Source organism: Camponotus floridanus, unplaced genomic scaffold, assembly GCF_003227725.1.
Source record: "Camponotus floridanus strain SB8 unplaced genomic scaffold, Cflo_v7.5 scaffold37, whole genome shotgun sequence".
Classification (NCBI taxonomy): domain Eukaryota; kingdom Metazoa; phylum Arthropoda; class Insecta; order Hymenoptera; family Formicidae; genus Camponotus; species Camponotus floridanus.
This window is the reverse complement of record NW_020229514.1, coordinates 987,201-1,015,149: the sequence shown is the minus strand read 5'-3', so window position 1 is coordinate 1,015,149 and position 27,949 is coordinate 987,201. Positions and strand designations below refer to the sequence as shown.

At 34.3% G+C, this 27,949-nt stretch overlaps 3 protein-coding genes across 8 annotated transcripts; all 3 read left to right on the top strand.

Annotated features, from left to right (window-relative positions):
• Positions 1 to 694: 694 nt before the first annotated feature.
• On the top strand, positions 695 to 6,546 carry LOC105253257 (dosage compensation regulator). Of its 2 annotated transcripts, XM_011261149.3 has the most exons (9): positions 695 to 919; positions 994 to 1,492; positions 2,234 to 2,280; positions 2,353 to 2,588; positions 2,765 to 4,409; positions 4,484 to 4,851; positions 4,929 to 5,198; positions 5,282 to 5,527; positions 5,710 to 6,546. In XM_011261149.3, exons 1-9 carry the CDS (start codon positions 841 to 843, stop codon positions 6,049 to 6,051), a joined length of 3,732 nt encoding a protein of 1,243 aa, XP_011259451.1. In that variant the 5' UTR covers positions 695 to 840; the 3' UTR covers positions 6,052 to 6,546. The 2 variants fall into 2 exon arrangements, with proteins under 2 accessions (XP_011259451.1, XP_011259453.1); XM_011261151.3 differs by lacking the exon at positions 695 to 919 and having other exon boundaries at positions 1,318 to 1,848.
• Positions 6,547 to 6,754: 208 nt separating this feature from the next.
• On the top strand, positions 6,755 to 17,693 carry LOC105253258 (JNK-interacting protein 3). 5 transcript variants are annotated; one of them, XM_011261156.3, is made up of 19 exons: positions 6,755 to 7,495; positions 7,795 to 8,124; positions 8,193 to 8,313; positions 8,829 to 9,245; positions 9,349 to 9,549; positions 9,633 to 9,668; positions 9,837 to 9,854; positions 10,214 to 10,271; positions 10,339 to 10,395; positions 10,465 to 10,803; positions 10,883 to 11,062; positions 12,541 to 12,745; positions 13,092 to 14,008; positions 14,192 to 14,411; positions 14,506 to 14,791; positions 14,859 to 15,056; positions 15,143 to 15,232; positions 15,411 to 15,471; positions 16,032 to 17,693. In XM_011261156.3, the coding sequence occupies exons 2-19, from the start codon at positions 7,831 to 7,833 to the stop codon at positions 16,033 to 16,035; spliced, it is 3,702 nt and encodes a 1,233-aa protein (XP_011259458.2). In that variant the 5' UTR covers positions 6,755 to 7,495; positions 7,795 to 7,830; the 3' UTR covers positions 16,036 to 17,693. The 5 variants fall into 5 exon arrangements, with proteins under 5 accessions (XP_011259458.2, XP_011259454.2, XP_011259456.2 ...); XM_011261152.3 differs by lacking the exon at positions 15,411 to 15,471 and having other exon boundaries at positions 6,756 to 7,495; XM_011261153.3 differs by lacking the exon at positions 15,411 to 15,471 and having other exon boundaries at positions 6,757 to 7,495; positions 8,829 to 9,236.
• A 2,056-nt stretch (positions 17,694 to 19,749) lies between these two features.
• Positions 19,750 to 27,534, top strand: LOC105253259 (catalase). Its single transcript, XM_011261157.3, has 8 exons — positions 19,750 to 19,974; positions 24,169 to 24,343; positions 24,508 to 24,649; positions 25,319 to 25,469; positions 25,610 to 25,789; positions 25,885 to 26,076; positions 26,160 to 26,396; positions 26,622 to 27,534. Exons 1-8 carry the CDS (start codon positions 19,912 to 19,914, stop codon positions 27,021 to 27,023), a joined length of 1,542 nt encoding a protein of 513 aa, XP_011259459.2. The 5' UTR covers positions 19,750 to 19,911; the 3' UTR covers positions 27,024 to 27,534.
• The last annotated feature ends 415 nt before the right edge of the window (positions 27,535 to 27,949 follow it).

The window sequence follows — 27,949 nt, the reverse complement described above, 5'->3', positions numbered from 1 at the left end:
ATAGGATAAATAAGTTAAATAGCTAGATTAACAGAAAAGAAAAAAATATATATATATGTATAACCTGTGTACAAAATGTATAAAAATAATTTACAGGATTAAATTAAATTAAATTAAAAGGATTAAATTAAAGAAGAAAAATGAGATAAAATATTTTTTTGCGATATTTTCTCTCTATATATATATTTACAAGAAGATTAATAAAAAATTAAATTACAATTTTAATACTTTTTACGATATCTTTCTCGTTAAAATATTTTTACTCGCACACTATCAAAGATAATAAAATTATTCATTTTAATATAAATCGAATATAATATTACTAAATGTCTTTTTACGAATTTGTTTACTTTCTCATGACAGAACATTAATTGTATATGAAATTCATAGCGCATTCTACGATGATATGAGATTTAAAAAAAGGCTGAATCATTAGATTAGATCGAACGATATGATTTAATACATCATTAATTACAAAATTAAAACATAAGGATTTCTGCTTGTTTATAATTTTTTTACACCAACACGATTATCTGTTCTTGTTTGATTTTGTATGGATTTTGTACATTTCATTAGTTCAGATATGAACCATGTATCGTTATCGAGCCTCATTAGTTCAGATATGAACCATGTATCGTTATCGATCGATACGAACATAGTTCACGTCCTTTCTCAGAGGGCGCTTGAGAGACAATATGGCCGTTAAAGCGAAGTGGCCGCTCTCAGATTTCTCTTGATTTCTCTCTGATGTCCATTAAAGCGCATTAAAGCGAGGTGTCCACTCTCGAGCTTATTTCTGTTATAATTAACTCTTCAGAAAAAAAAAACAAGAAGTAAGCAATGGGAGACATAAAATCTTTCTTCCACCAGTGGTGCGCAAAGAATGGTAAAGAACCGCAATTTGATGTTAGACCAACAGGTAAGGATCAGTATCCTAGATTGCTTTTTCTAAATCTTACGAAAAGACTACATGAATTTTTGTATTTTACGCAGGACCGAAACATAGACAACGTTTCCTTTGCGAATTGCGAGTACCCGGGTTTGACTATGTCGGTGCGGGAAACTCTACCAACAAAAAGGATGCGCAGGGAAACGCTGCCAAAGATTACGTTAATTACTTAGTTCGTACGAATCGTGTGAATTCGAATGATGTGCCGAGAGAAAACATTACGTTGCCAGGCACGATGGCACAGGACAGCTTCAAGCCGGAAATCTCAACACCAGTAAAATCGGTGTTTCAAGGAGGCATGGGTCCGAATGACATTGGCCAGGCATACAGGCCTTACAATGAGCATGGCCAGAATAATTACACGTACATGGATAGATTGGCCGATCAAAAGAGAGTGGAAGATGCCGAGGACGTTGACGTAAATTCTGGAATACATGGAAACTGGACGATAGAAAACGCCAAATCCAAGCTTCATCAATTCATGCAAACTAACAAAATTAATGCCGATTACAAGTATACCCCGGTCGGTCCGGATCATACGAGGTATGGAGACGGAGTCTTTTTAGCACATTGGATTGGCGTTTTGATGCAGTGATTGTTCACTTTATTTATATATGTATATATATATACACATATATATGTATTATTTTACTATTTTCTAAACAATTGCTTGCCGATTGTTGTACCATTTGAACTTTAATACGGCCATTTTGGAGTATATTGTTTGCTCACATCTAAAGCTGGTGCAAGAGAGTAATTATCGATTCTCTTGTACACAGATGATGATGGCATTAAACCAAAACTTTTATTAAACTGATTTAATAATGGTTTTGGTGCGACTAAACAAAAAAACTCTTTTCAATGTACTCCAATGTGGTCGTCTGTAACACCTTCAAATGGTAAGTCATTGTTATTCTTTGTAATTAATTGAGGGAATAAGGGAAATAAACAATAAACTTTAAAGTAAATTAATAAATTCTAAAAAATTATTGATAAAAAAATATATATTAACTTCAGGTGGTTTTTCAATAAATTGCACTTACAAATTCACTTTTCAATTTGTTTCGACAAAGCATTTTTTATTCATAGAGTTTTGTCTTGCTAAATTATTTGAAACATTTTAAAAATCTTATTCTTATTCAATTATATTATTTGTGTTATTTCTTTGATGTGTATATTTCTTTTACACTTGTTCCCTTAATTATTAAATGTGTTGACAATATATTATTATTTTATAATACATATAGTTTATAATATTTAAAATAAAAATTATCTTTTTGGCAGGAGTTTTATGGCAGAAATGTCAATTTATGTAAAACAGCTTGGACGAAGTACGTATAATTATTATGTATTAAAGTATATCTAATTACATAAAAATCATCTAACACTTCAATGTATTTCAGGTATAACTGGTCGTGAAACTGGATCAAATAAACAAACAGCTTCTAAAAGCTGCGCTTTGTCTATTGTTCGTCAACTGTATCATTTAGGTGTTATTGAACCATTTAGTGGTACATTAAAAAAGAATAAAGATGCCGAACAAATGAAACCTTACCCTGTTAAAATTTCACCAGAACTGGAAAATCAGATCCAGGATGTTCTAATGAGTTTGGATATAAAATCAGTCGATATTAACAAGGTAATTAATGTACTGCTAATTTAACGTATTACTATAGGAATCGCACACAACACACACACACACACACACACATATTTATAATACATATTGTATATATTGATAACTTGGAAATGTATATTAAAGCATTTTAAACTAAATTTATAATAAAAAGTAAAATATTTGTTTATATAATACAGTCACCTATAGTGAAAGAAGAAAATAGTGCATCAACTACCGGGGTGTCTTTAATAACGAATCAAGTTCTGGATGACTTTATATCGTCTGTACCGCAACCAGCCGGTGTCGTAAGCTGGTCGCCACCTCAGCCAAATTGGAATCCATGGACCGGATGCAATATTGATGAAGGGCCGTTAGCTTCAACTTCTCTAGATCAACTGTCGGAAGATCTGATGAATGAGCAGCGCGACAAGTTACAACAAGATTCCAGTTTGCAAGCGAGCATTAAGGAAAGGTCCAATCTGCCTGTGTTCGCCAAGAGAAACGAAATCATGAATGCCATTAATGAAAATCCGATCATCATCATACGTGGTAATACGGGATGCGGTAAGACCACGCAAGTTTGTCAATTCATCTTGGATGATTACATCGCGTCTGGCCAGGGTGCTTATTGCAGCATAGTTGTCACTCAACCGAGAAGAATATCAGCCGTATCTGTGGCCGATCGGGTTGCCGTCGAGAGATGTGAGAGTCTGGGACAATCGATCGGATATTCCGTGAGATTCGAATCGTTTTTGCCGAGACCTTACGCAAGTGTGATGTTTTGCACCGTTGGCGTGCTCTTGAGGAAATTAGAAGGTGGTCTCAGAGGCGTGTCGCATGTTATCGTCGATGAGATTCATGAACGAGATGTCAATTCGGATTTTATTATGGTCGTGCTTAGGGATATGATCCATCTCTATCCCGATCTGCGGATCATTCTCATGTCAGCTACGATCGACACGACGCTGTTCAGCGAATATTTCAACAACTGTCCCGTAGTAGAAGTTCCTGGCAGAGCATATCCCGTGCAGCAGTACTTCTTAGAAGATTGTATAGAACTGACAAAGTTCGTTCCGCCGACAGCTTCCGGGAAACGTAAATCTAGAGACTCGGACGATTTACCGACGGCGGATGGAGAGCCGGAAGAAAATCTGAATAAGGTTATCGATAATGATTATAGTATCGAAACGAAGAACGCTATGGCGCAGTTGACAGAAAAGGAAATAAGTTTCGAATTAATAGAAGCACTACTTATATATATTAAAAGGCAAAATATCCCAGGTGCTGTGCTGATTTTTTTACCTGGTTGGAACTTAATATTTGCATTGATGAAACACTTACAGCAACATTCCGTCTTTGGTGGATCATCCTATCTCATTATCCCGCTACATTCTCAATTACCAAGAGAGGATCAGCGCAAAGTCTTTGATCCCGTACCATCTTCCGTAACGAAGATCATCTTGTCCACGAACATCGCCGAAACTTCGATTACAATCAATGATGTCGTCTATGTCATAGACTCTTGCAAGGCCAAAATGAAATTGTTTACGTCTCACAATAATATGACAAATTATGCGACTGTTTGGGCCAGTAAAACGAATCTGGAACAACGCAAGGGTAGAGCAGGTCGCGTTAGACCCGGCTTCTGTTTCCACTTATGTTCGAAAGCCCGATTCAATAAAATGGACGAGCATATGACACCGGAAATGTTCAGGACGCCTCTGCACGAGCTGGCATTAAGCATCAAATTGCTGAGATTAGGCAATATTGGACAATTCTTATCAAAAGCAATTGAGCCACCTCCCATTGATGCTGTGATCGAAGCGGAAGTCGTATTAAGAGGTATATTCACTTTTTATACATTTTTATCTTTTTTCCCTAGACTTACTTTCTTTATAAAAATATTTCTATTACAGAAATGAAATGTTTGGATAAGAACGACGAATTAACGCCTCTCGGTAAGATATTGGCGCGTTTACCGATAGAACCGCGCTTAGGAAAGATGATGATCCTGGGCTGCATGTTTCGCGTGGGTGACGCATTGTCAACAATGGCTGCGAATAGTACCACCTTTCCAGAGGTGTACAACATGGGTCCGGATGTAAGAAGATTGACCACTCAGCAAAAGTGGTTTGCCGGCGCGAGATACAGCGACCACGTAGCGATGTTTCACGCTTTTCAAGCCTGGGAAGAGGCGAGAACTGGCGGTGAATGGGCAGAACAAGCTTTCTGCGAGTCAAAGAACCTGAGTATGCCAACTTTACGAATAACATGGGAAGCTAAGGTTGGTGGAATCGCATTGCGTATTTCTTATTGTTACTTACAGTATTGTTGTGACTTTATTTATCGCTTATTATGTAGAATCAACTACAAGCATTGCTGCAAAGCGCTGGCTTTCCCGAAGAGACTCTATGCCCGACTCCGTTGAATTATCAAGCTGTCTCAGACCCACGCCTCGACACTATTACCGCGCTATTATGCATGGGCCTTTATCCGAATGTATGCTTTCATAAGGAAAAGCGGAAGGTTCTTACTACGGAATCAAAAGCTGCGTTAATTCACAAGACATCGGTGAACTGCAGTAACTTTGAGCAAAATTTTCCGTTCCCGTTCTTCGTGTTCGGCGAGAAAGTAAAGATAAATTCATTTCTCTCGATGTTTATCTCCTTGAATATCGTTGTAACTCTTCTTTTTATTTTATTTTCCCTTTTCAGATTCGTACGAGAGCCGTGTCTTGCAAGCAAATGACCATGGTATCGCCCATCCATTTGTTGCTGTTCGGATCCCGAAAAGTGGAATATGTTGACGGCGTGATTAGACTAGACAATTGGATCAATTTGGACATGAATCCAGAACACGCAGCGGCCATAGTCGCTCTACGACCCGCACTGGAGAGTCTCGTGGTTAGAGCATCTAAAGATCCGGAAACAATTTTGGAGTTGAGCCCTACCGAGGAAAAGGTAGGCGAATCGAAATAAAAAATAATAATAATGTAACACACACATACCTATATTATATCTTTATCTCTATAAAACTAATATATTTATAAAAATACATATATCTAGTATTTATAACATCTAATAATAATATATTTTTATGATAGTATGATGAAATAAAGAAAGAACATTTTTCATCTTATTAGGTGCTGAGCGTGATTAAATCATTATGTAGCATGAACGCTTGCCGTCACGAATTGCAACAGATAACCGGAGGCAACTTTCAATCACGTCGTCCACCAAGAGATCACATGCCTGGCTTTCACTTCAATAATAGTTCTCCTGCAAAACTGATGCGCGGAAATGGTGGTTATCGTGGATCACCATTCACAAACACCACTAGTTATGGGAGAAGTAGTGGTGATAATTTCGGGAGTAACAGTGGCGGTTTCGGCGGAGGATTCAGGGGAGGCTACAACAATAGGGATCCACGTCGCAGAGGAAACTGGAGCGGTGGCGGTGGAGGAGGATTTCGTGGCCGTTATTAATTAATATTTTACGTCTTTGATATTATTACGATATTAGTATCGATAATCATCACTATTATAATATAAGACTATATTTATAGATTATACAAGATATATTAGAAATCGTTATACAAATGAAATGATTTTTCAATTCGTGATTTCTTTTTGTCTCCGAAAAAAAATATTTTAAAAATTATACGGGGAAAAATTTTATTCTACATTTTTAATTTTACATTTGTATGACAAATCATCTATTTTATTGATTTCTCGTATATCCTGTTCATATCAAGCTGATATGTAGTAAAGCTAGCATTAAGCTTAAACTTATCAGCTTAAGTTTATATCAGATGTAATCTCAATATTACACAAATGATGTTTGTATGTGATTCAGACTTTTATAATATGTAGAAGTCTGTGATGTAATGTAAAGCCTTTTTTTTAATCAACTTTTTGATGTATCGTATCGTGTACATTGTGATTATAAATAAATGTATGATATGTTGTCTCGCGCATACAGATTGGCGTATTTGTAAAGTGTAATTTCGAATGATATTAGATTAGAAAAAAAAAATTATTTTCTCTCGTTCACTACAGTTCAATGAAATTTTGATCGATAGATCTGATTAAAAAACTATCCTAAGTTTGTTATCACAGTATCATTCATAGACACTTGCGCGCGCGCGGCAAGTGCGTCGAATGACGTCACGGCCATCTAACGGAAGTGAACCGAGAGTAGGCGATCCTCCGAACGGAGATGTTGCAAATCTATTTTTCGAACACGTATCTGTGAGACAGGTGGCCGATGAAAAATGGCGAGAATCCGCGCGGTATGAGAATCGTCGATTGACACTTGCTCTCAAAGTCAGATTCAAAAGAGAGAGGGAAAGAGTGTGTCGATAAATAGATTTATCCCGTGACTGTCACGCTTGACGCAAGACGGATCGCAAAGTAAAAAAGAAAAAGTGGTCTCGCGATGGTTCGGTTGGTGGTTGCGAAACGTCACGCGCGATTCGTACCGTCCGCAGCAATCGTCTATCTGTCCGTTTGTTCGCTTCGCGAGTGACACGAGGATGACGATAAGTTCTTCGACGAGCAACGCATGGCAGGGAAAACAACAACGCTAAAATAGATGCGATAGAGAGATGAAATATCGTCGTTCGTTTACGATATTCGCGCAGCAAACCGATACCAGTAGTGATTCTCCACCAGTAGTGTGAACCTTGAACGGTCGTTCGCTCGAGGTTATAGGCAGTTATGCGTCTTACAAACGTCGATCGAGGTAGATCGAGCCGCGTTTGGCAGATACGACGAATGGACGGTGCTACGATTGACGCGTTGACAGTTCACGGCCGAAGATGCGCGCTACTCGGCGCTCTTTAAAGTCGACGTCTTGTTAGTGAGAGCGGGATCCGTTCAACTCTGGCTGTGAAAAAATTGTGCAACGTAACTGTATCGAGTCCAAAGAGTTGAGTAGTGCAATTATTATCGTGGTTCTCCTATTCTTTATTGTCTTCGATTGGTCAAAGAATTTGAAAAAGATATCCAAATTATGTTTCATATTATTTCTAATTTTTTGAAGTTTAGGAAGTTAACATGTCAATCATCAATCTAAATTTACAAAATCGGAATATATTATTATTGAATATATATATATATATATATATATATTTTTTAATACATAAATTGGAGTTGAGCCAACAGTGATGATATGCTTCTTTAGCTGGCTAAATTGTATTTCTATATTTGTTCATGTTATTTCCCTAGGTATATAGATATACATATATAAAAATACTGGTCAAGATGGATCAAGAAACGGTTTACGGCACGCACGAGGATAGTCATGTTGTCATGTCAGAGAAAGTGCAATCTTTGGCAGGCAGCATCTATCAAGAGTTTGAGAAGATGATAGCGAGATATGATGAAGATGTAGTGAAAGACTTGATGCCTCTGCTAGTCAATGTATTAGAATGTCTGGATATATCCTATACTGAGAATCAAGAGCGGGAAGTAGAATTAGAGTTATTGAGGGAAGACAACGAGCAGCTTGTCACACAGTATGAAAGGGAAAAACAATTGAGAAAGGCGTCAGATCAGGTAATCTTTTTTTTCTTACATAAATAAATCTTTAAAATCTATAAATTTATACTGTTTGTTTATCTCAGAAACTTCTTGAACTGGAAGATATATCTGAGGACGAGAGAAAGGAGCTTTTGTCAAAGATTGATAGCTTGGAATCTATTGTAAGAATGCTGGAACTGAAGACTAAAAACTCCCACGATCACGGTACAAATGCTATTGGCATTTCCAGTCTACCCATTCACAGTTCTTCCCTCTACAGTAGAGTAGAAGATTTGGTTCTTTTTTTCTTGTTTTATGTTATGTATATTTTATATATGTGTGTATTCTTGTGTATAGACTCTGTAGTGGAAGTTATGCGGAAAATATGGAATATAAATTTATTTCCTTTTTATTCTTTTCTCTTTATTTGCATTATTTTTTCATTACTATTCGGACATTATTTTATGTATGATTATTTATGATGCTTATTATATTCACTACTTGATGATAAACAATACATTTCTTTTGAATATCCATAATGCTTGCTCTCTGTCCAAAATAAGTGATATTATCGTTAAGTTAAAGATTCTGTTGCTTATTGAATTTGTTGAATTTTTCTGTTGCTTATGTCAGTTGTTTATTATATATTTTGAAAACAGAATATATTCTGTATTTGTTTAAAAAGTCGCCTCACATAGATTATACTTTGCATATTTATTACATATTTATTTCCTTCTCAGTTGGCCGGCTTGAAGAGAAAGAAGCTGAACTAAAACGAGAATATTCCCGGCTACATGATAGATATACGGAATTATTCAAGACCCATGTCGATTACATGGAGAGAACGAAAATGCTGGTTGGTAGTACAGAAAGATTGGAAAGTGTATCTACAAGTCGCGCGCCGTCGCGATTACCTTCTCTTGGTCTCGCCCATATGTCGCGCAGTTCCGGACCGCTTAGCTACGGTTTTCAAAGTCTAGAGGCTAGCATGAATTCGGAAGATGTTCACGAGGATATTGTACCCAACGCCGCTAATTTAAGAACTGAAATGTTGGACAGTAGTAGCGAAGCCGCTATCGAAACATCTGATAAGAGCCAGCTAACCGATCAACCGGTGCAGGAGAATAAGACTACGGCTATATCTAGACGTATGTTGTGTATGTTTGATAAAATATTTTTTATTTATTTATTTATTTATTTTTTTAATTTCTTCTCCGTTTTGTAACGCAAAGTTTTAAGAGTGTATGTTTGTTAACACAGATGAAAGTCCGGAAACGGAAGTACCGCCAACTTTGATGACACCAACGACACCGACTGCTGGAATGGAGAAATTGGCGACTACGCCAGGAGGTAGAAGCAGAACCGAAAGAGAACAACGAAGCGGCAATACATTGTATCAGGAATTGAGTTTCCAAGACGCTGATGCTCTGGGCGAGATGGACGAGGGCGCAGACATTACCGGTATTATATTCTCGCACGTTACAAGGCGATATTCGCATCTTGTTTCTTGACAAAACTAAACCGATACACTCATTTCATTTTAGGAAGCTTGGTACATCCTGGTGAATATGCTTCATCAGGTATGAATATTCATTATATAAACATTCTGAAAACTCATATATTCATCCACCTTTTAAGTTAATTTCTAACAATTTCCTCTCTTTGTGTTTCATCTGTCTTTGCGCCCTATGCTGGTTCGTGTGACATTTGCAATGCGCGCAATCGCATGACACTAATTTATCATGCAGTCAATGACAACTTCTTTGGTAAGATATATGCTAATAATAGCTTTACTTACTATATAATATATTAATACCATATAATACATTACATATATACCATATAATATTACATTTGTACCATACAATTTATTTATTTCAATTATTAATATTACATATGTGAATGAGACAATTCCTAAATATTCATATGATAATCAATTATTGATAAAAATTTATAAATACAGTTATGTATGATATGAATGCATACTGTTTATTGCAAAACATTTCTTTTACTTCTTCATGGGTAATATTGTATACAATTATATAAAACAAGTTTTTTAAATTGCACAAAATATTTCATTAAGCCTGTTTCTGAACTTTTATTTATCAATTCTCTGTTTTTACAGGTATGGGAAAAGAAGTGGAGAATCTCATTATGGAAAACAATGAACTGTTAGCAACAAAGTAAGTTCTTTATTACTAACGTCGTAATGTAATCTTTATATGTTTAACATTAAATATCTTTTTACAGAAACGCGCTTAATGTCGTCAAGGATGACCTAATTGTTAAAGTGGATGAATTGACAAGGTAAGTTAAATATATTTTATTACAACATTGATATAATTTTTAGATATAAAAAATTTTAATATTTCTCAGTGAGCAAGAGATATTGCGAGAAGAGGTTCGAGGTTTACAACAGGCGCGGGAACGATTACGACAACGAATCGCCGCCCTCGAAGAAGAACTGAAGAAAGCCAAAGAAGAAGCAGAGGCGGCGGCAAAAGCGACGAAAAGCGATGATGAGGAGGATGTACCTCTATCTCAGAGAAAGCGATTCACGCGAGTGGAGATGGCGAGAGTGCTCATGGAACGAAATCAGTACAAGGAACGATTCATCGAACTTCAAGATGCTGTCAGGTGGACGGAGATGATAAGAGCCAGCAAAACCGTCCCTTCCAGTATCTCGGGTGGCAAGGGAGGTTCGGTATGGAAGTTGTACGTATATCTATATCGTATTTGTTGAACTAAAAAAAAGAAAATAAAACGATTAATTCGTGTATCATTTTCTTTCCAGTTTTAGTAATCTCTTCACAGGCCCGGCCGATCGAGGAACATTGGTGCGTTCCGCGCATACGCTACCGCACGTGCGGTACAGCGCGCCGGCGAATCAGGTTGTTCCAGCGCCGCCCTTGGATGCCATGCGTAGACGTACGTTGAAAAGTCGTCAAGATTTTCTCGACCAAGGAGACACCATGTGAGAAATCAATCAAATTTTACTACATGCACGTAGATAGATATATTATACATCGACGTGATGCATCGAGATTTGCCTGATTTTCATCCATTAGTTCGATCATATAGGTTCTCATTTTCTTTCTCACACATTTTACATCCTCTTTTTATTCGATTATTTTTTATTTATTTAATGATTTTATTTTTTCCCCCCAAAAAAAATTTCTCGCATACAAATTTTGTGAAAAATTTACGCGCAAATTAATGCGTAATTTTTTATCATCAAAATCGATCTTTTTATCATCCGATATTTTTTTTATCATCAAAATTGTAATGACGAGTGTAGGAAAAAATAATATTATTTTAAAATTCACACGGGGTAGTATGTATAAAATGAAAAGAACTTGGTATGTATAATTTTCTGAATTGCTCATCTTTGCAGATTAGAATCCTCTTTGGTCAGTTGGGATCCGTAATCATGTCACGATTCACGGTATTAGTCTCAATTGCACTAAAGAGACGTGAGTCTTTTCTGAATAATTATCCAGTAATTGACGGGATTTGTGCGTGCATTGCAGTACATGTATTAACCAATGTTTGCTTTATTTTGCGTCAATTTGGCTCTTTTTAACAAGAATCTAAATTTTTATCAAATTTTAATTATATCTTCGAAACTGAAATAGTGTATATCGTGTTTTATAAGATGTTAAGATTCCTTTTCTTTTCTTCTTTTTTAGTTAATATATATTTATTTTTACATTTAAACTTCTTATCAAGTCTTTTAAAATTTTAACATGATTTGTATATTATATCATGATGTACATTGTTCATAAGAGTGCAAGAATTTTGCACTAAATAGGCCATTAGATAGATCATCAACTTTTCTCACAGTAATGTTTGAACAAAGAAAAGACATAACTTTGTAAATACAAGTTTGTACAATTTTTGGAAAAATAATAATATGCGATCATTATTGATCGACAGAAATAAATGAAGTTTTGATTACGTTATAAACTTGGCCTTTATTTCACTCTTGTTACTGCGCTTTTGGTCTTTTTGTTGTTCGGGTTTCGTCCTTGCCTCTCCCTCGTGGCGTTGTCAAGAGATACCTGGTTTTTCTGGCTTCGGGTGGGGTGCTTATTGGTCAGCAGGTAAATCTGTTCTGCTAACTACTTCTAACTACTTCCGCTTCAACATCAGATTCTAAAAAGTATATACGATAGATATATCCATAGATATATGCCTATAACAATACGTATTCTATGCGTTAATGAATTCTATGAGAATGCGATTTGTACTATCGGCTGTGAAGATGGAACCAAACGATTGGAGGAAATATGTATGGTGAACTGGATGGTCGGAGATGATTATATAATCAACATAATCGCACAGTTTATTAAGAACATGGAAAAGTTTCGACAATTTTCTCCCTTTTTTTTCTCCCTTCGAAACTTGGAAGCGTGCAAATAATTAAGGGTACGATTCGTGTCATCTTTACAGATCGTCCGAAAAGCTCGTAGCGAGACGCGCGAGCGAACGAAGAGAGCAGTATCGTCAGGTGCGAGCACACGTCAAGAAGGAGGACGGTCGTTTGCAAGCTTATGGATGGAGCTTACCGGGAAAGCCAAGCGCTCCTGTTAGACAACCTCCTGTTCCAGTCCCCGTGTATTGTCGACCTTTGCAAGAAACTGAGCCAGGCATGAAAGTACGTATTATTCATTCCCCTCTTTTTGGGTTCAAATTATATAAAATTATTAAATATAAAATTACTGAATTCTTTGCAGCTGCAACTTTTATGCTCTACTTATCTTTTCCCTTTTTTCTACAATATTTAAATATTTTCACCTCGAGTACAGAAAAAAATAATCACAGAGACTTTTTTATTGTTTTTTTTTTCTCTTAATTTAAATTATTTATCAAAATGTGAATTAAGATATAAATTTAAAAATCTACTCTATGCTTTATTTAATTTTTTATACAATTTTTTAAAACAATATAGAAAACAACTAAATATTTAATACTATTAATAATGGCAAATATTTCAATTTTAGATTTGGTGTGGTGCTGGTGTAAATCTAAGCGGCGGTAAGACGCGCGACGGCGGATGCATGATCGGCGGAAGTGTATTCTACGCCGCCGAAGCTCAGGAAACGACGAGCGGTAATGCGAAGACGGAGGCCGAGGATGCCGTCGAACATCTGGACAAAGAGCTTCAGGAGAGCGAAAATCGGCGGCTCGAGGCGGAACGATGGGAGCAACAGTTGAGCTCACTCGTCTGGATCTGCACCTCGACCCAAAAAATGTCCAAGGTTACCGTGATAGATGCGAACAATCCGGCGGACATTCTCGAAGTGTTCAATGTTTGTCAGGGACACTTGCTTTGCATCGCGAGCGTGCCCGGTGCTAAGGAGAGTGATTATGCGCAATCCTCGAACGAGAATTCTGTTCGCAATTCGGTGAACGGTAGCACGACGAACGATAACGAGAACAACAACGGCGCTTACGAGGACGTTACGAACGCGAACGAGAATGCCGAACAAAGTAACGATCGAAAGAATCATCAAGATATCGATGCTGCGGTTGATAAAAATAAAAACGAATCTGACAATCAGTCGGAGGATCAGGCGAACGAGAACACCGAAAAAACTGCCGAAACAGATCAGAATTCTACGACGAATGAGCCTCAGAGTTTGGAGAGTATAGATAGCGAGACTGCGAATCTTGGAAAGGTACATTTTGTACGCAACGTGGAAGCGCATCCTTCGCGATTGAACGATAAAGACATCGTGAACGAAGAAACAAAGGAGGAAGTTGTTGAGGAGGAGACACCCATCGAGAAAATGTCGTCTATACAACCGACCATGTGGCTCGGAGCTCAGAATGGCGCAGTTTTTGTTCATTCGGCCGTTGCCAAGTGGTCGGTTTGCTTACATTCTGTGAAGCTGAAGGATGCGGCGTTAGCTATCGTGTATGTAGTTTTTTAAATAGTGATCGATCAGATACGCATAAAAATTCGAGCGATAAAATCCCTTAACTTAATCAATTTATCTCGATTTATAATTTTAATTTTAAGAGATGTAATTGATAAACATTTACTTATCTATTTGACTTTTATCGATAAAAGATTGATGAAAACTTCTTTCCTCATTAGACACGTGCAAGGCCGAGTTCTAGTCGCTTTAGCAGATGGAACTGTAACGATATTTCGTAGAGGCGCGGATGGACAATGGGATCTGTCTCAGTACCATGTGATTACGCTTGGTAGCCCTCAACATTCTATCAGATGCATGACCGCAGTTAGCGGTAAAACCGTGTGGTGCGGATATAGAAACAAAATTCATGTGATCGATCCCATTTCGATGACGCTTGAGGTATGAAAATTTTAATATTATCAACACGCGTTATCAATATGTAACGATTAAAAAGAAAAAGTTTTAATAAACTAATAAAATTTTTATTTTCCAGTGCACAGTGGATGCACATCCTCGCAGAGAGTCTCAGGTGCGACAATTGGCGTGGTTAGGTGATGGCGTGTGGATCAGCATCAGGCTCGATTCAACGTTAAGACTCTATCACGCTCATACCTATCAACATCTCCAAGATGTCGACATAGAACCGTACGTCAGCAAAATGCTCGGTACGGGAAAGCTGGGATTTTCCTTCGTACGCATTACTGCTTTGCTTATTTCCTCGAATAGATTATGGATCGGCACCGGCAACGGAGTGATAATTTCGGTCCCGCTGTCAGAAAGTAAATATAAAACAGTCTGAATAAAACGTATTGATGACACTTGCTAACTCCCATAACATTATTGTAGGCGCGGGTGGTTCAATGGCGGTGTCTAGAATCCAGACCAGTGGTAATAAAGGCGACGCACCCGGCGTCGGAGTCAGGATCTTCGCGTCGGAACGAGGTGTCACACCGGGAAGCTTCATTCCTTATTGCAGTATGGCCCATGCTCAGCTCAGTTTCCACGGACACAGAGATGCCGTCAAAATGTTCGTCGCTGTACCCGGTAAGATTTGAATAATCAGAATATCGATTTTTTTTATACGAGATTTATCTTTAAAAAAATAATTTCAAATTAAATCTTTTTTGTAGGTCACGGTGGTCAGAGTGCAGTGACGGACGGGACGCAACCTGCGATGCTTGTTCTTTCCGGTGGTGAGGGTTATATCGATTTCAGGGTCGGTGAGTAAATTTTTACCTGATGATTTTGCGAATATATTTCGTCTTAATTGCAAATCAATAAAATTGAACCGCAACATAAAGAATAAAATAAATTTTTATTTCTTATCGTGCAAAAATCAGTAAAGAAAAATCTCGAATTATAACTCAAATTTTGGATAACAGATTATTGTAATTTCAGCGGATGAGGCTGAAGACGAGAGTGATGTGGCAACACACTTAATTGTGTGGCAAATGGTCAGGTATGCCCCCAGAGAGAGAAGCAAGCAAAGTTTGATCGACTTCTGTATCTGAATTTGAATTAGCAATTCTTTGTATATTCTGACAAATATCATATCATTAATCGCGATGCATCCTTTACTAACAGAACGATATTCACTGTTGCACGTTACAACAAAATTTGACTAACAGCATTTCTATAATTTTTTATGTATACATAAATTATGGAATATACATTGAATTTATATACAAATTGCGCTTGTATATTTATCGCACTTGTGCAAACATTAAAAATGTTAAAAATGTTAAGATCAAATTTAGAAAAAGAATTCTGTCGGTATAATCTGGAATTTCTCATATAATTCCGATGCAAAATCTCCAATCTCTCGCTTGTCTTATTAAAAAGAAAAATAACACTGACTTTTTATGCAATTGTATATCATGCATTACTTCTTTTATTCTCTGGGGGTTGGGCTTTTCCATCTGTCATGTACAAATGTCACCACTTATACCTATCCTCTCCTTCATTCGTGCACTTATTTGCTTTATTAGAAATATTCACATCTTACAATCACTTTTACAGGTGATGGAGAAGAGACGGAGGAGAGCATGGACCGGTCGAACGCTACGGTCAACAATGGCACGGAGGAACATGGTGAACAGAGTCATCTAATTGTGTGGCAAGTGCAGTGTCCTTTACCGATACCAATGAACGGCTAGCCTAGAGAAGAAATGGATTCGCTGGATAATCTAACTTTCTGTAGCACAACATTACATCGTCAATGGATCATCAATGGATCATAAATTGTGAACCATTGATTCGCTGCAAACTAATATGCTACATTTACATCTAGATATACATATATATATATATAAAGATTGTAGCAGAATATGTTAATAATTTCCAAGATAATTATCACAATTTTTCGTACTAGCAGAGCGGAGATGATGTCAAATCGATTTTTTTTCTCAAATTAAAAATCAGTTAACTTCTCAAGATTCTTCCATAGCAGAGGCAAACTCGCTATGTGACAATTCTTGCATGCGTGTGCAGATTAGAAAAAATCTATAAAACCTATTGATATAATCTGGAATCTTTCACATAATTTCGATACAAAATCTCCGATGTCTCGCTTATTTCGTAATTAAATCGTATCTTTATAAACTTGAAGCTTGTATACGTATAAATCGAGCGACTTAGGATCGAATTATTTAATCAAACGATACTTGTCGAAAGGTTTTTCTCTCGCGAGTGTCTACTTCAAAAATATCATGTTCTATGCAATAGTAACAGGAAAAACGTTATCTTTCTGCCGATAATTGTGATAATATCCGAAGGCGATATAGGTCGCGAAATGAGTTTTGAAGCTGCCGTGTGACATTTGCTACATTGCTGCAATAAATCTGTTCAAAGTCATCACTTTGCGCATGTTGAAGAATATTTCACCGTTTATAAACGATGAGAAATAGATGCGTGCAATCTCAGGCAGTCTTTTAGGCATATATATATATATATAGAACATAATATTAATTTCCCGTCGGAGAGAGTATATTATTTTCCTGACCTAATCAATTTTATTATCACGTACATCGTGTTTAGCATAACTTAACGATAATAATATATATATAATTATATAATAATTAAAATATATATATATAATATATATTCCCCTCTCTCTTCTTGATCAAGCATTGTTAAATCGTGCCCGGCGAAACCTAGAATCTTTGCAATTTACACGATTCATTTAGTAGGAATGCATCAATGATGTAAATAATAACAAAATGTTTATATAGCGTCCTATGTGTGTGTGCGTGTGTGTGTGCGCGCGCGTGTAGATTCATTATTTAATTTCGAGCGGAATCATTTTATAAATATGTAAGACCTGTTCTCTCTCTATATTCTTGCAACTTTATAACTCCAACTCTTTAGTATGCTGCCAAAGAAGTGGAACGACGATCCAATTATATGTCGTTTACATTATTTACAACGAGGATTATGCTTCGAATGCGTATGCTCTTGTTTTTTTGCTCTCGGCCGAGTCATCAAGTGACACACAACCGGATTGATACAATTTTGTAAATCACGTCACGTTAAAGCGACATTTCCCAATCTGACTATTTAGATACGTGCAATAACAGAGCTACGCACTGTCGCGCGAGCTGGCTTTTAATGTCGAGCTCGGAATTGTACCTGGCTCAGGTGGCGTTATGTAACGGCATTAATAAACGAAAAGTTACGGAAGAATTAAATTTTATCGCGATTTAGTTACCCGATTTAGATCCTTCCATTGAATTGTGAAAACGTGCGAAAGATTGCTCGGCGTGAATTTCTTACAGATTTTCTAAAATGTATATATATAAAGAGTGATATTGTCGATACGCTACACACACACACAAAGAGAGAATTCTACAAAATCATCAAATCGTTTTTTTCAGTAGATTCTCTAGCCAATTTAAAGTCGATTTCTTTAGTGAAGAGAAAGTCATCTTTTATAAATTTATTTTTACTATCATATATCTTTTTAAATTTTAAATTAAAATTCTATTAAAGTAAAAAAGTATGAGGAATTAAATAGAGAAAATGATATTGCGTTCAAATATACTCGAAGAATGATTTTCGAATTACTAAATAATATATTTATATTAAAAAGGCTGTAGTAATAAGCTGTAGTAATATGTATGAAAGTTGCGACTATGTGACAGCTCTCCTTTTTCACTTTGCATTGATATTCGCACGAATTAGTTGATATTTTTTAATTAATTATTCATTAATTATTGCGAAGATGGCAAAGTGATAGAGGATTCAATTTACCCGCTCTACCTACACGACAGGTGATTACCGGATATCTTGCATCTTTTAACGATATACGGTGCCTATCAAAAGTTCCGGGACGGTCGAATATTTCATAAACTATGCACTTTAGAAAGAAATGTTTCAGACAAAAGTTGTATAGTTTGAAGAGGGCCATAAGATGGTGTCATTGGTTTGACCTTGGAGAGTCATTTGAAGGTCACGTGAAAATCACCATCAATTTCTTAAACGGAACCCCCTATTTTTTATTACATATTCGTGTAGCTTGCCTCAAGAGCTTTCCAAAACACTATAATAAAGTATTTCTTCATTGAATACTTTTCGAGTTATGAGGCTTAAAATAATTTCTTAATTTTACATAAACCATAAAATATCTAGTAAAATATTCATTTTTCGATTATCTTACCTTGATATTTTTATGTACACAATAATGAGAGGAATCAATTGATGTAAAGAAAACGCATAGTTGTTTAAAAAAAAAATGTAATTGTTAATTGCAAATTACATATTTTTTCTTAAACAACTATGTTTTTTCTTTACACCAATTGATTCCTCTCATTATTTTGTACATAAAAGTATTGAGGTGGGGTAATCGAAAAATGAATATTTTACAAGATATTTTACGGTTTATGTAAAATTAAGAAATTATTTCAAGCCTCATAACTCGAAAAGTATTCAATAAAGAAATACTTTATTGTAGTGTTTTGAAAAGCTCTTGAGACAAGCTACACGAATATGTAATAAAAAATAGAGAATTCCGTTTAAGAAATTGACGGTGACCTTCACGTGAACTTTAAATGACTCTCCAAGATCAAACCAATGATACCATCTTATGGCCCCCTTCAAGCCATACAACTTTTGTCTGAAACATTTCTTTTTAAAGTGTATAGTTTATGAAATATTCGACCGTCCCGGAACTTTTGGTAGGCACTATATTACCATATTGTCGCTCTATATTTTACTGTTTCCTTGATGTGAAGTTATATTTTTATTAAACAAAATATAACCTAAGACTCTTAAGTTGTTTCTTAAGTTTACTTTTACATGGTTTAGTTATCTGTAATGACATCGTTGGCGAACGAAGTGATATATAATATAATTTAATCAACATCTGCATATATAAAATTTCTGAAGCATATCATACAATCAATAACAATAATTATTATTTTTATTATTTGTTTTTTTAGGAGACGATTCTCTATCTAAAGAGCCATCTCTACTTTTCGCTAATTTTGGACAAGAGGTATTTCCGATTCACGCATGATGTGCATGAAGTGACAGAAAAATATATAGTTCATGTCACGCATATTATACATTTTCCATCACTTCATGCGCATCATGCGTGAATCGGAAAGTATACACAAGGAACGATCGAAGATCTCTTCTCAAGAATCGAAGGATGCCAAGGGTATGTTCGGACTTGGTCCGTTTCCTTCGAACATTATCGCCGCCTCTCCCGCTTCCACGCGACGTCGATTCCCACCCATCTGTTCTCCTCCGTCATTCGTATGGACGCGATAAAAGCTCGTCGTCCTCGTCGCCGTCGACCAGTTACGCCTCCCTACGTCGCTGCGAGACCTCGAGAAACCGCTTCGTCGCGCTTCGCTCGATTATCTACAGGAACTACAGTTGCGAGAGATCGATCGACAAGATGTCTCACCCGGCTAGAGATCCGGCATCGGAACAGCTGAACGAATACAAGAAAACTCTCAAGGTGAGAGATTGTTACATGCGTGCTACGCAATTACAGCGGTGCTCAAACGGTCGCACGCATGTTATGATGGATTTCATATTTTCGAAAGGAATATATATGAAAATCTATAAAAAAGTTGGAGTCTGTATCTCAGATTTCTCGTGTGTACTTTGATTCTTTTGAATTTTTATTTTTACGTGTGCGAGATACATTAGTTTGATAATTACCGAGAATGACTCGACTACTTTTTAACTGATCGCATTGTGTGTTACTCATTTTATTACATGTATTTAGAAACACATGTATGTATACCTTTAATAGAAAACTAGTTATGCGAGTCAGAAAAAAAGTTTCAAGTTTAAAGTCTGAACTTTTCTGTCACATATTACTTTTTAGTTTTTATTTCTTTCACACAAAAAATAAGAACAAACCGATTGCGACCTTTTTGCTCTGCTGTAATCAAGCAATAATTCGATAATTGCTTATCTGAGCAATTTAGAGACTTCTCGAAAGAGATACGTACATATCGTTTGCCCATTTTACTATAAACAATATATTTTCGCATCACGATTACGTAATAATTACTGACTGACATGTAAAGATGCATTAAGAAATTAAGGATCATGGATAAGTGATCCGTTAGATGGAATTGTAAATATGAAGTCGAGCGTGTGTAAATAATCTTGTTAGGCTATTCATCGAAATATTGCATCACCGTGATGTGCTAATACACGAATATAAAGGATATTGGCAAATTTCTCCCAATGAGTAACAAAAGTCCACATCTAACATAAATACAAATATATTATTTATAATTATTATTTATAAAATAAAACAAATATGTAGATATATGAAATAAATAAATTAATGAAGTTATATATATATATATATATATATATATATATATATATATATATAATGAAAACGTATGTATGATATATTTTAAATATATAAAATGAACAGGAAAAATAAAAATAATTGAAAAATAATTGGAAAAATAATTTATATAAATATATCATATATTCATATTTGATTATGGATTTTTTTTCGAGATATAAACACTTGTATTGATGAATATAAAATTCGATCCATACAATTATTTCAAGATTAGAATTATTACATCAGAAATATATTTATCCTCATATTTATATGTACTTACTTCGTTGAAGCTTAGTTTAAATATTCAATAAGGAAAAAACGAGGATTATATTTATTATTGCACAGTGAATGTTATCAATATAAATTATTTCATACAATTCTTTGTAAGGTATTGATTTATATTGATATATTGATATACGAACATAATTTCTAATCTTTCCGATTATCCGGCCTCTCAATCGCACATCGTAAAAAACTTTATCCGCATTAAACATAACAGAGATTTGTAATTAGGAATTCTAATATTAGTTTCTACGTCATATTTAGTAATATGCGGAATTCAAAAAAGATAAAAAACAATATATATAAGATATGATTAGAAAGAATAGAAATATATTCATATATTTAAGTAAAAAATTAAAAAAATTAAAAAAATTAAAAAATTAAGCATTCATATATTTAAATAAAAAATTTAAATAATATGCATATGAATACGATATGTTATTTTATTCCTATGTTTCGTTATATAACAAAAATAAAAGTTAAACTAAAACCAATATTATTTTATATAAAATCTATCAATAATTAAAACTGTAATTTTTAATTCAAGCATTTTTGTAGCACTTAATAGTCATATTTTTTTACAACATTTCTTTATTACAATTATTTAAATTTTATGTGTTTGCTACATGAGATCTTAATTTTTAACTGGTGTATTATTTTGTATAAATATTTGAAATTAGTTTTATTTATACAATTGTAGACGACATATTTATTTGTTTTTTCCTTCTTTAATTAATTTAATGTTGATAAATTCTTATTTTTTACACCGTTCTTGCGAAATATAGTTGACAATCGAAAAGATAAGTTCGAAAATTTAAGAAAGAACCAAGAATTACAGAATTATACAATACAATATATTATGATTTAGTTAAATTTTTTTAATACATCAAGATTTGCAATATCTCCACTTAATTATCCTCAAAATATTTAAATTAGAAAAATCACAGATGTTTCGTCTATGACGTTTGCGAAAATGAAAAAACGAATATCGTATTCATGTATTTTTTATTTATATTGAAGTGATTTGTTTTGCACAGTAAATTGCGTGTTTAATAGATATGGTTGAAAATAACTAAACCGATTGCGACATAGCGGCATGATAAAACGTAGATGTAGATGAATTAAATGTTTCGATGTAAAGCGGAATTTTTATAATCGTATCTATCAGATCAAACAAATAATATGTTCGATTAAATTGCTTATCTCGCGATATATGATGTATCGATAGAATGATACTACATTCAAAATATTCAGGTAAAATTTATTTGCATTATTTTAAAAAACTATGTATATTTTACGCATGATACATATAATTTACATTCTGAAGGAGTAGTACCGGGTGCACTAGGACGATAATGACAATTTGAAGATAATATTCGCTGTGTCATGTTGAAGCAAAAGTATTGCGTTATTTGCGTGCTATAAAATCGCGCAATTCAATGCGGCGAGAGGTGTGCATCGCAAAAAAAGTAGCAATGTAACATGCAAATTAACAGTGACGTTGCGCTAATCAATGCGTATAGAAGTAAGAATCATATCGCGCGCAATATAATCTTATTCTAGCGCGACTTCCTGAGCGTTGAACGATAAAAGAAAGAAATTCTTTTGAACTTCAATGAACGATAAATATAAATTTAGAATTTTTAAAAAATATACAAAATATTACATACACCAATGTTACACATACTCTTTTATAATATATTATATTAATTTATATTTTATAATATTTTATAAGATCTTATATATTTTTAATGTTTTTAATAGTTACTTTTATTTATCTCAAAGACAAAGTTTCTATGAAAAATATAATAGTATTAATATTGTTAATACTATTAGCATTTTCATGATTTATTGTATGTTATATTTTTATTTATATATTATAATAAGTATTATAAGAATATTTTTCTGAAAAATAATACGAATTGTAATAATTTTAATTATAATGGTATTCAAAGTAATTATACTTTATAACAATCATATTTTTCAACATTTCAATTTTTCAATAATTTATTTTACATTTCAATTTTTCAATAATTTATTTTATGCCATTATATAAGAATTTTAATAACTACATGAAAAAAATAATGATATTTAGTTATTAAAAATATATCAAGGAAAGAATGGAAATTCAGAATGGAAATTTCAGAAAAACAAAGTTGTAACATTGAAAACATTGTAGTTGAAAATTTACATATTACAACATTTGTTTATAAGACGTGCAACCTGTGAAAGTTAATTCTCGCGATTAATATCAATATATTTTTGATATGAAATCAATTATTTGGCAATTTTGACCAATAGATTTTGCAATAACTATTTGCTCGAGAGAAAGTAGTGTTTTCTAATTTAAAAAAAAAAAAACGCCGATAAGTTTGCGAGCAAAGTGTAACAATGTGATTATGACACAACCGGACGATAATTGCTATAACAAGACGTCGAAGTGGGTTCTTAGATGATAGATAGGCGAATCTTTCTGTAAATCTTTCTGTCTATGCGATTGAAGAATGAGATTATTTTTATCGTATTATGATCTTATCGCGATTTTTATATAATTCATATAAAAGCGCACTCGCTCTGGATTTCTTGATTAACGAAATGAATACTGACAAGCAATGTCATGTCTTTCGAGGTTTCTCCCTTGCATTTTGGAAAAAGAAGAAAAAATTTAATCACGAGAAGATTTCTGATGATTGTGTAACAGAATTTTAGATTGTTGATATAACGATTAAGTTGTCAGATAATTATCTATATATATTTATAATAATTAAACTTTAACAAGTATCTCTCAGATCAATCTTTCAGATTTTAAAACATATCTAATTAATAAAATGAATTATAAAAAATAAAATATAAAATGTGATATAATTAAAAGATTCTTTTCTTATAAATCTTTTAATTTAGATGATTTTTTAGAAGATTATATAAACCTCGTGGTTTTTTTTTTAATTTTTTAACATGAGAATTGTTTTATACAATTTATATTTATATAAATAAATTTATTTCACGCCTCAGAAGAATTAGTCTGATTTTTGATTTCTTCTATCTGTTTCCCAGGGTGAGCCATTTGTATTATTAACTGCAAATGGAGTACCTATTGCCGAGAAAAAAGCCAGCCTCACGGTTGGTCCTCGTGGACCAATGTTGCTGCAAGACTATGTTTACCTGGACGAAATGTCGCATTTTGACAGAGAAAGGATCCCGGAACGAGTTGTGCATGCGAAGGGAGCCGGTATGTTTGCTTTATTTCTCATAGTGTGCACATAACTTCAAAATATTATATCTATTATTTTTTGTACAATTATCTTTATGTAATCTATTATTTTCAGCTTATTAACAACTTTAAGTTATATTTATATTTTATCAAATAACTTTACATTTTTTTCTTTTTTTCAGGTGCATTTGGTTACTTTGAAGTCACCCACGATATCACCAAGTACTCCAAAGCTAAGGTATTTTCCAGCATCGGAAAGAAGACTCCCATTGCTGTGAGATTCTCCACCGTTGGTGGCGAAAGCGGTTCTGCCGATACTGTCAGGTAATAAGTAAAAAAAAATGCTATAATATAGTGTAAATTATTCTGAGACGCAGAAATTTTAATAAATATTCAAAGAAGATAATTGCGCCTTTTCATATGTCTTTTTTGTATTCACAATGTGCTTTGCAAAAATATATATAAAATATGTTAATTAATATATTATGTTTTAATATCATTAAATATGCATAAAGTTAATTGAAAAAATAGTACAATATTTATATTAATATTATATATAAAATGCAAGATGATACTAAGAAATAGTTAGATTCTAGAAATAGTTAGATACTAGAAATAGTTATTTTAACGAGTATGTTTTTGAAATATGATGCAACTTCCACATAAATGTTTATAATACTTTTATCATTAGTAGAAAGCGAGTGAATCGCTCCTGCGGTTAACTATGTGCGTCCGCAAAGCAAATTGTACTTTAGTGACTTTTCATGGTACAGTGATTTTTCATCATTTAGCGTGATGCAATACAGAAAATATAATTTGTAAGAATTGCGCATTATTCTTCGGAAATGCTCGCTTTGCTGATGCAACTAAATTGGAGCAGCAAAGCATGAAATAATAATAATAATGAAATGAATTCGAAAGGATTCTTATTTTCATATTCTATATTTATATCTATATTTTTCTAATTTATTAATATTCCGTTTTGCTTCTCAGAGATCCGCGTGGATTTGCCTTAAAGTTCTATACTGAGGAAGGCATCTGGGATCTCGTCGGCAACAATACGCCGATCTTCTTTATCAAGGATCCTCTGTTTTTCCCAAGTTTCATACATACGCAAAAGAGAAATCCCGCGACCCACTTGAAGGTTCGTTTGAATGTGATTACAGACAGCTAACTAATTCAATAGTCAAATGTATAAAATGTATTTTTTACCTTAATGCATGCGAAAATTAAATGATATTTTGTGAAATAGAAACCACAATTAATAAAATCTTTTCTTTTTAGGATGCTGACATGTTTTGGGACTTTATTTCCCTCAGACCTGAGACGACGCATCAAGTTATGTTCCTCTTCAGTGATCGCGGCATTCCTGACGGACATCGTCATATGAACGGCTACGGTTCTCATACATTCAAGTTGATTAACAGCAAGAATGAAATGGTCTACTGTAAATTCCATTACAAGGTTCTTATTTCAATTTAATCAGAAAAAATAGTAGTATATAACATGATCTATCTACAACAGAATTATATGAGATATTGCAAATATTTGATCGGCAGACCAATCAAGGAATCAAGAATCTTCCAGTGGAGAAAGCTAACGAGCTCAGCGCTTCCGATCCTGATTATTCCATTAGAGATCTTTACAATGCTATCGCTAAAAAGCAATATCCGTCTTACACGTTCTACATCCAAGTAATGACTGTTGATCAAGCAAAGACTTTCAGGTGGAATCCATTTGACTTGACAAAAGTAATTAATACTTTTCGATCATATTGGTATACTATTTTATAAACAGTTCCGCTTTTTGAAAATTGTACGAATTTTTTTTATAGGTGTGGCCTCATAAGGAATATCCGTTAATACCAGTGGGCAAACTGGTATTTGATCGTAATCCCGAAAACTATTTCGCTGATGTGGAACAATTGGCCTTTGATCCGGCGCATATGGTACCTGGCATCGAGCCCAGTCCCGATAAAATGTTGCAAGGTCGACTTTTTGCTTATGCCGATACTCATAGGCATCGCTTGGGACCGAATCATCTTCAGCTGCCAGTGAATTGTCCTTATAAGGTAACACTCTATTTTGCGATGGTATAAACCACATGATTACTGGCATTTTTTTCTAGTTACGATAGCGCTTACATCATACTTATTTCGCAACTTGCGATAAATTTTATTCATATTTCTTAAAAAAATAAATTATTGTTTCAAATATATATTTAGCAAAAGTTATTCAATTAATATATTTATTAAAACATATATTTCCTGAAAATTTAAAAATATATTATTCCACAGGCGATCTCTACGATGCATTATCAACGAGACGGTAACATGCCGATATACAATCACGGAGGCGCGCCGAATTATTTTCCAAATAGCTTCTCCGGACCGAGAGAGTGTCCAGCCGTTCGTTCGCCGCCATTCCAGGCAAGCGGAGACATAGACCGTTACGATCCTCAGGACGAGGATGACTTCGGACAGGCTACCACCTTTTGGAAGAAAACCCTCGACGAACCCGCTAGACAGAGATTGGTAGAAAACTTGGTGGGAAGTCTACGCAACGCCTCAGCGTTTATCGTCGAGCGAGCCGTGCGAAACTTTGCTCGAGTGGATGTTGATCTTGGTCAGAGATTGACAGATGGCTTGCGCAAATGTGGGATGCAGATCAATGCTTTGGGAAAATCCGCCAATCTCTAAACTTTATATTTGTCTCTCTCTTAAATTTTGTATCATAATTTGTAACTTTCTACTTAAATACGTAATATTTTACGACATGTTATATTTTACATTAATTGTTTATCAAAGTTTGTGTTATTGAAAATATTTTTTTCCATGTATACAATGTTGTATACTGCTTTGAATTATCGACGTTTTTCATTCTAGAGTTACTTCTCCTTTTAACGCTAATACGCTAAGGGTGTAGGTGTGAACCTATCTGTGGTGCCTTTTACATGTAAAGTAAATGCATCATACCTGTTCGAGGATTTTTCTAAAAAGAAATAATGTATTTCTACTCTTTATCATTTTTTACTGTATCTTGCTATAGCTATCCAGACGTCATCTTGCTACCTGGATATTATTGATTGTAATACAATAATATAAATGAACATTTTATAAACCTAATAATTCTTTCGAAGGAAGAGTGCCTTTATAATGGGGATTTGTATGTAAATAAAATTTGAATACTTAAGATGCATTATATATCGTAGCATTTTTTCCACTGTTCTCGTGGCTCTTGTCTGCGAATAAAAGAAAAAATTTTACCTTCGCACGAATTCAAGGTAGACGACAAAATTAGTCACACTTCCAATTAGGGTAACTTGGGCAACAAAGCCATTTCGACTGCATTTAAACTGCATTCAAAACATATCCGCTTTTATCCGTCATTTTGAAGTCGAATCGAAAGTTTCGCGAGAGGCTTTCACCTTTTTACAATCGATAATTTAAGTAAGTACATAAAAAGAATAAGTTTATAATTTATTTTATTTTAAAATTGCCTGAAAAGAATGTAATTTTTAAAAAAATTTTCCATTTCTCTCTCTTCGATATTCATTTTGAACAGAGAAGATTAGAAGCTCGAAGGACAAATTCTCTGTACACTACGTGCGTTTAAATCACGGGTT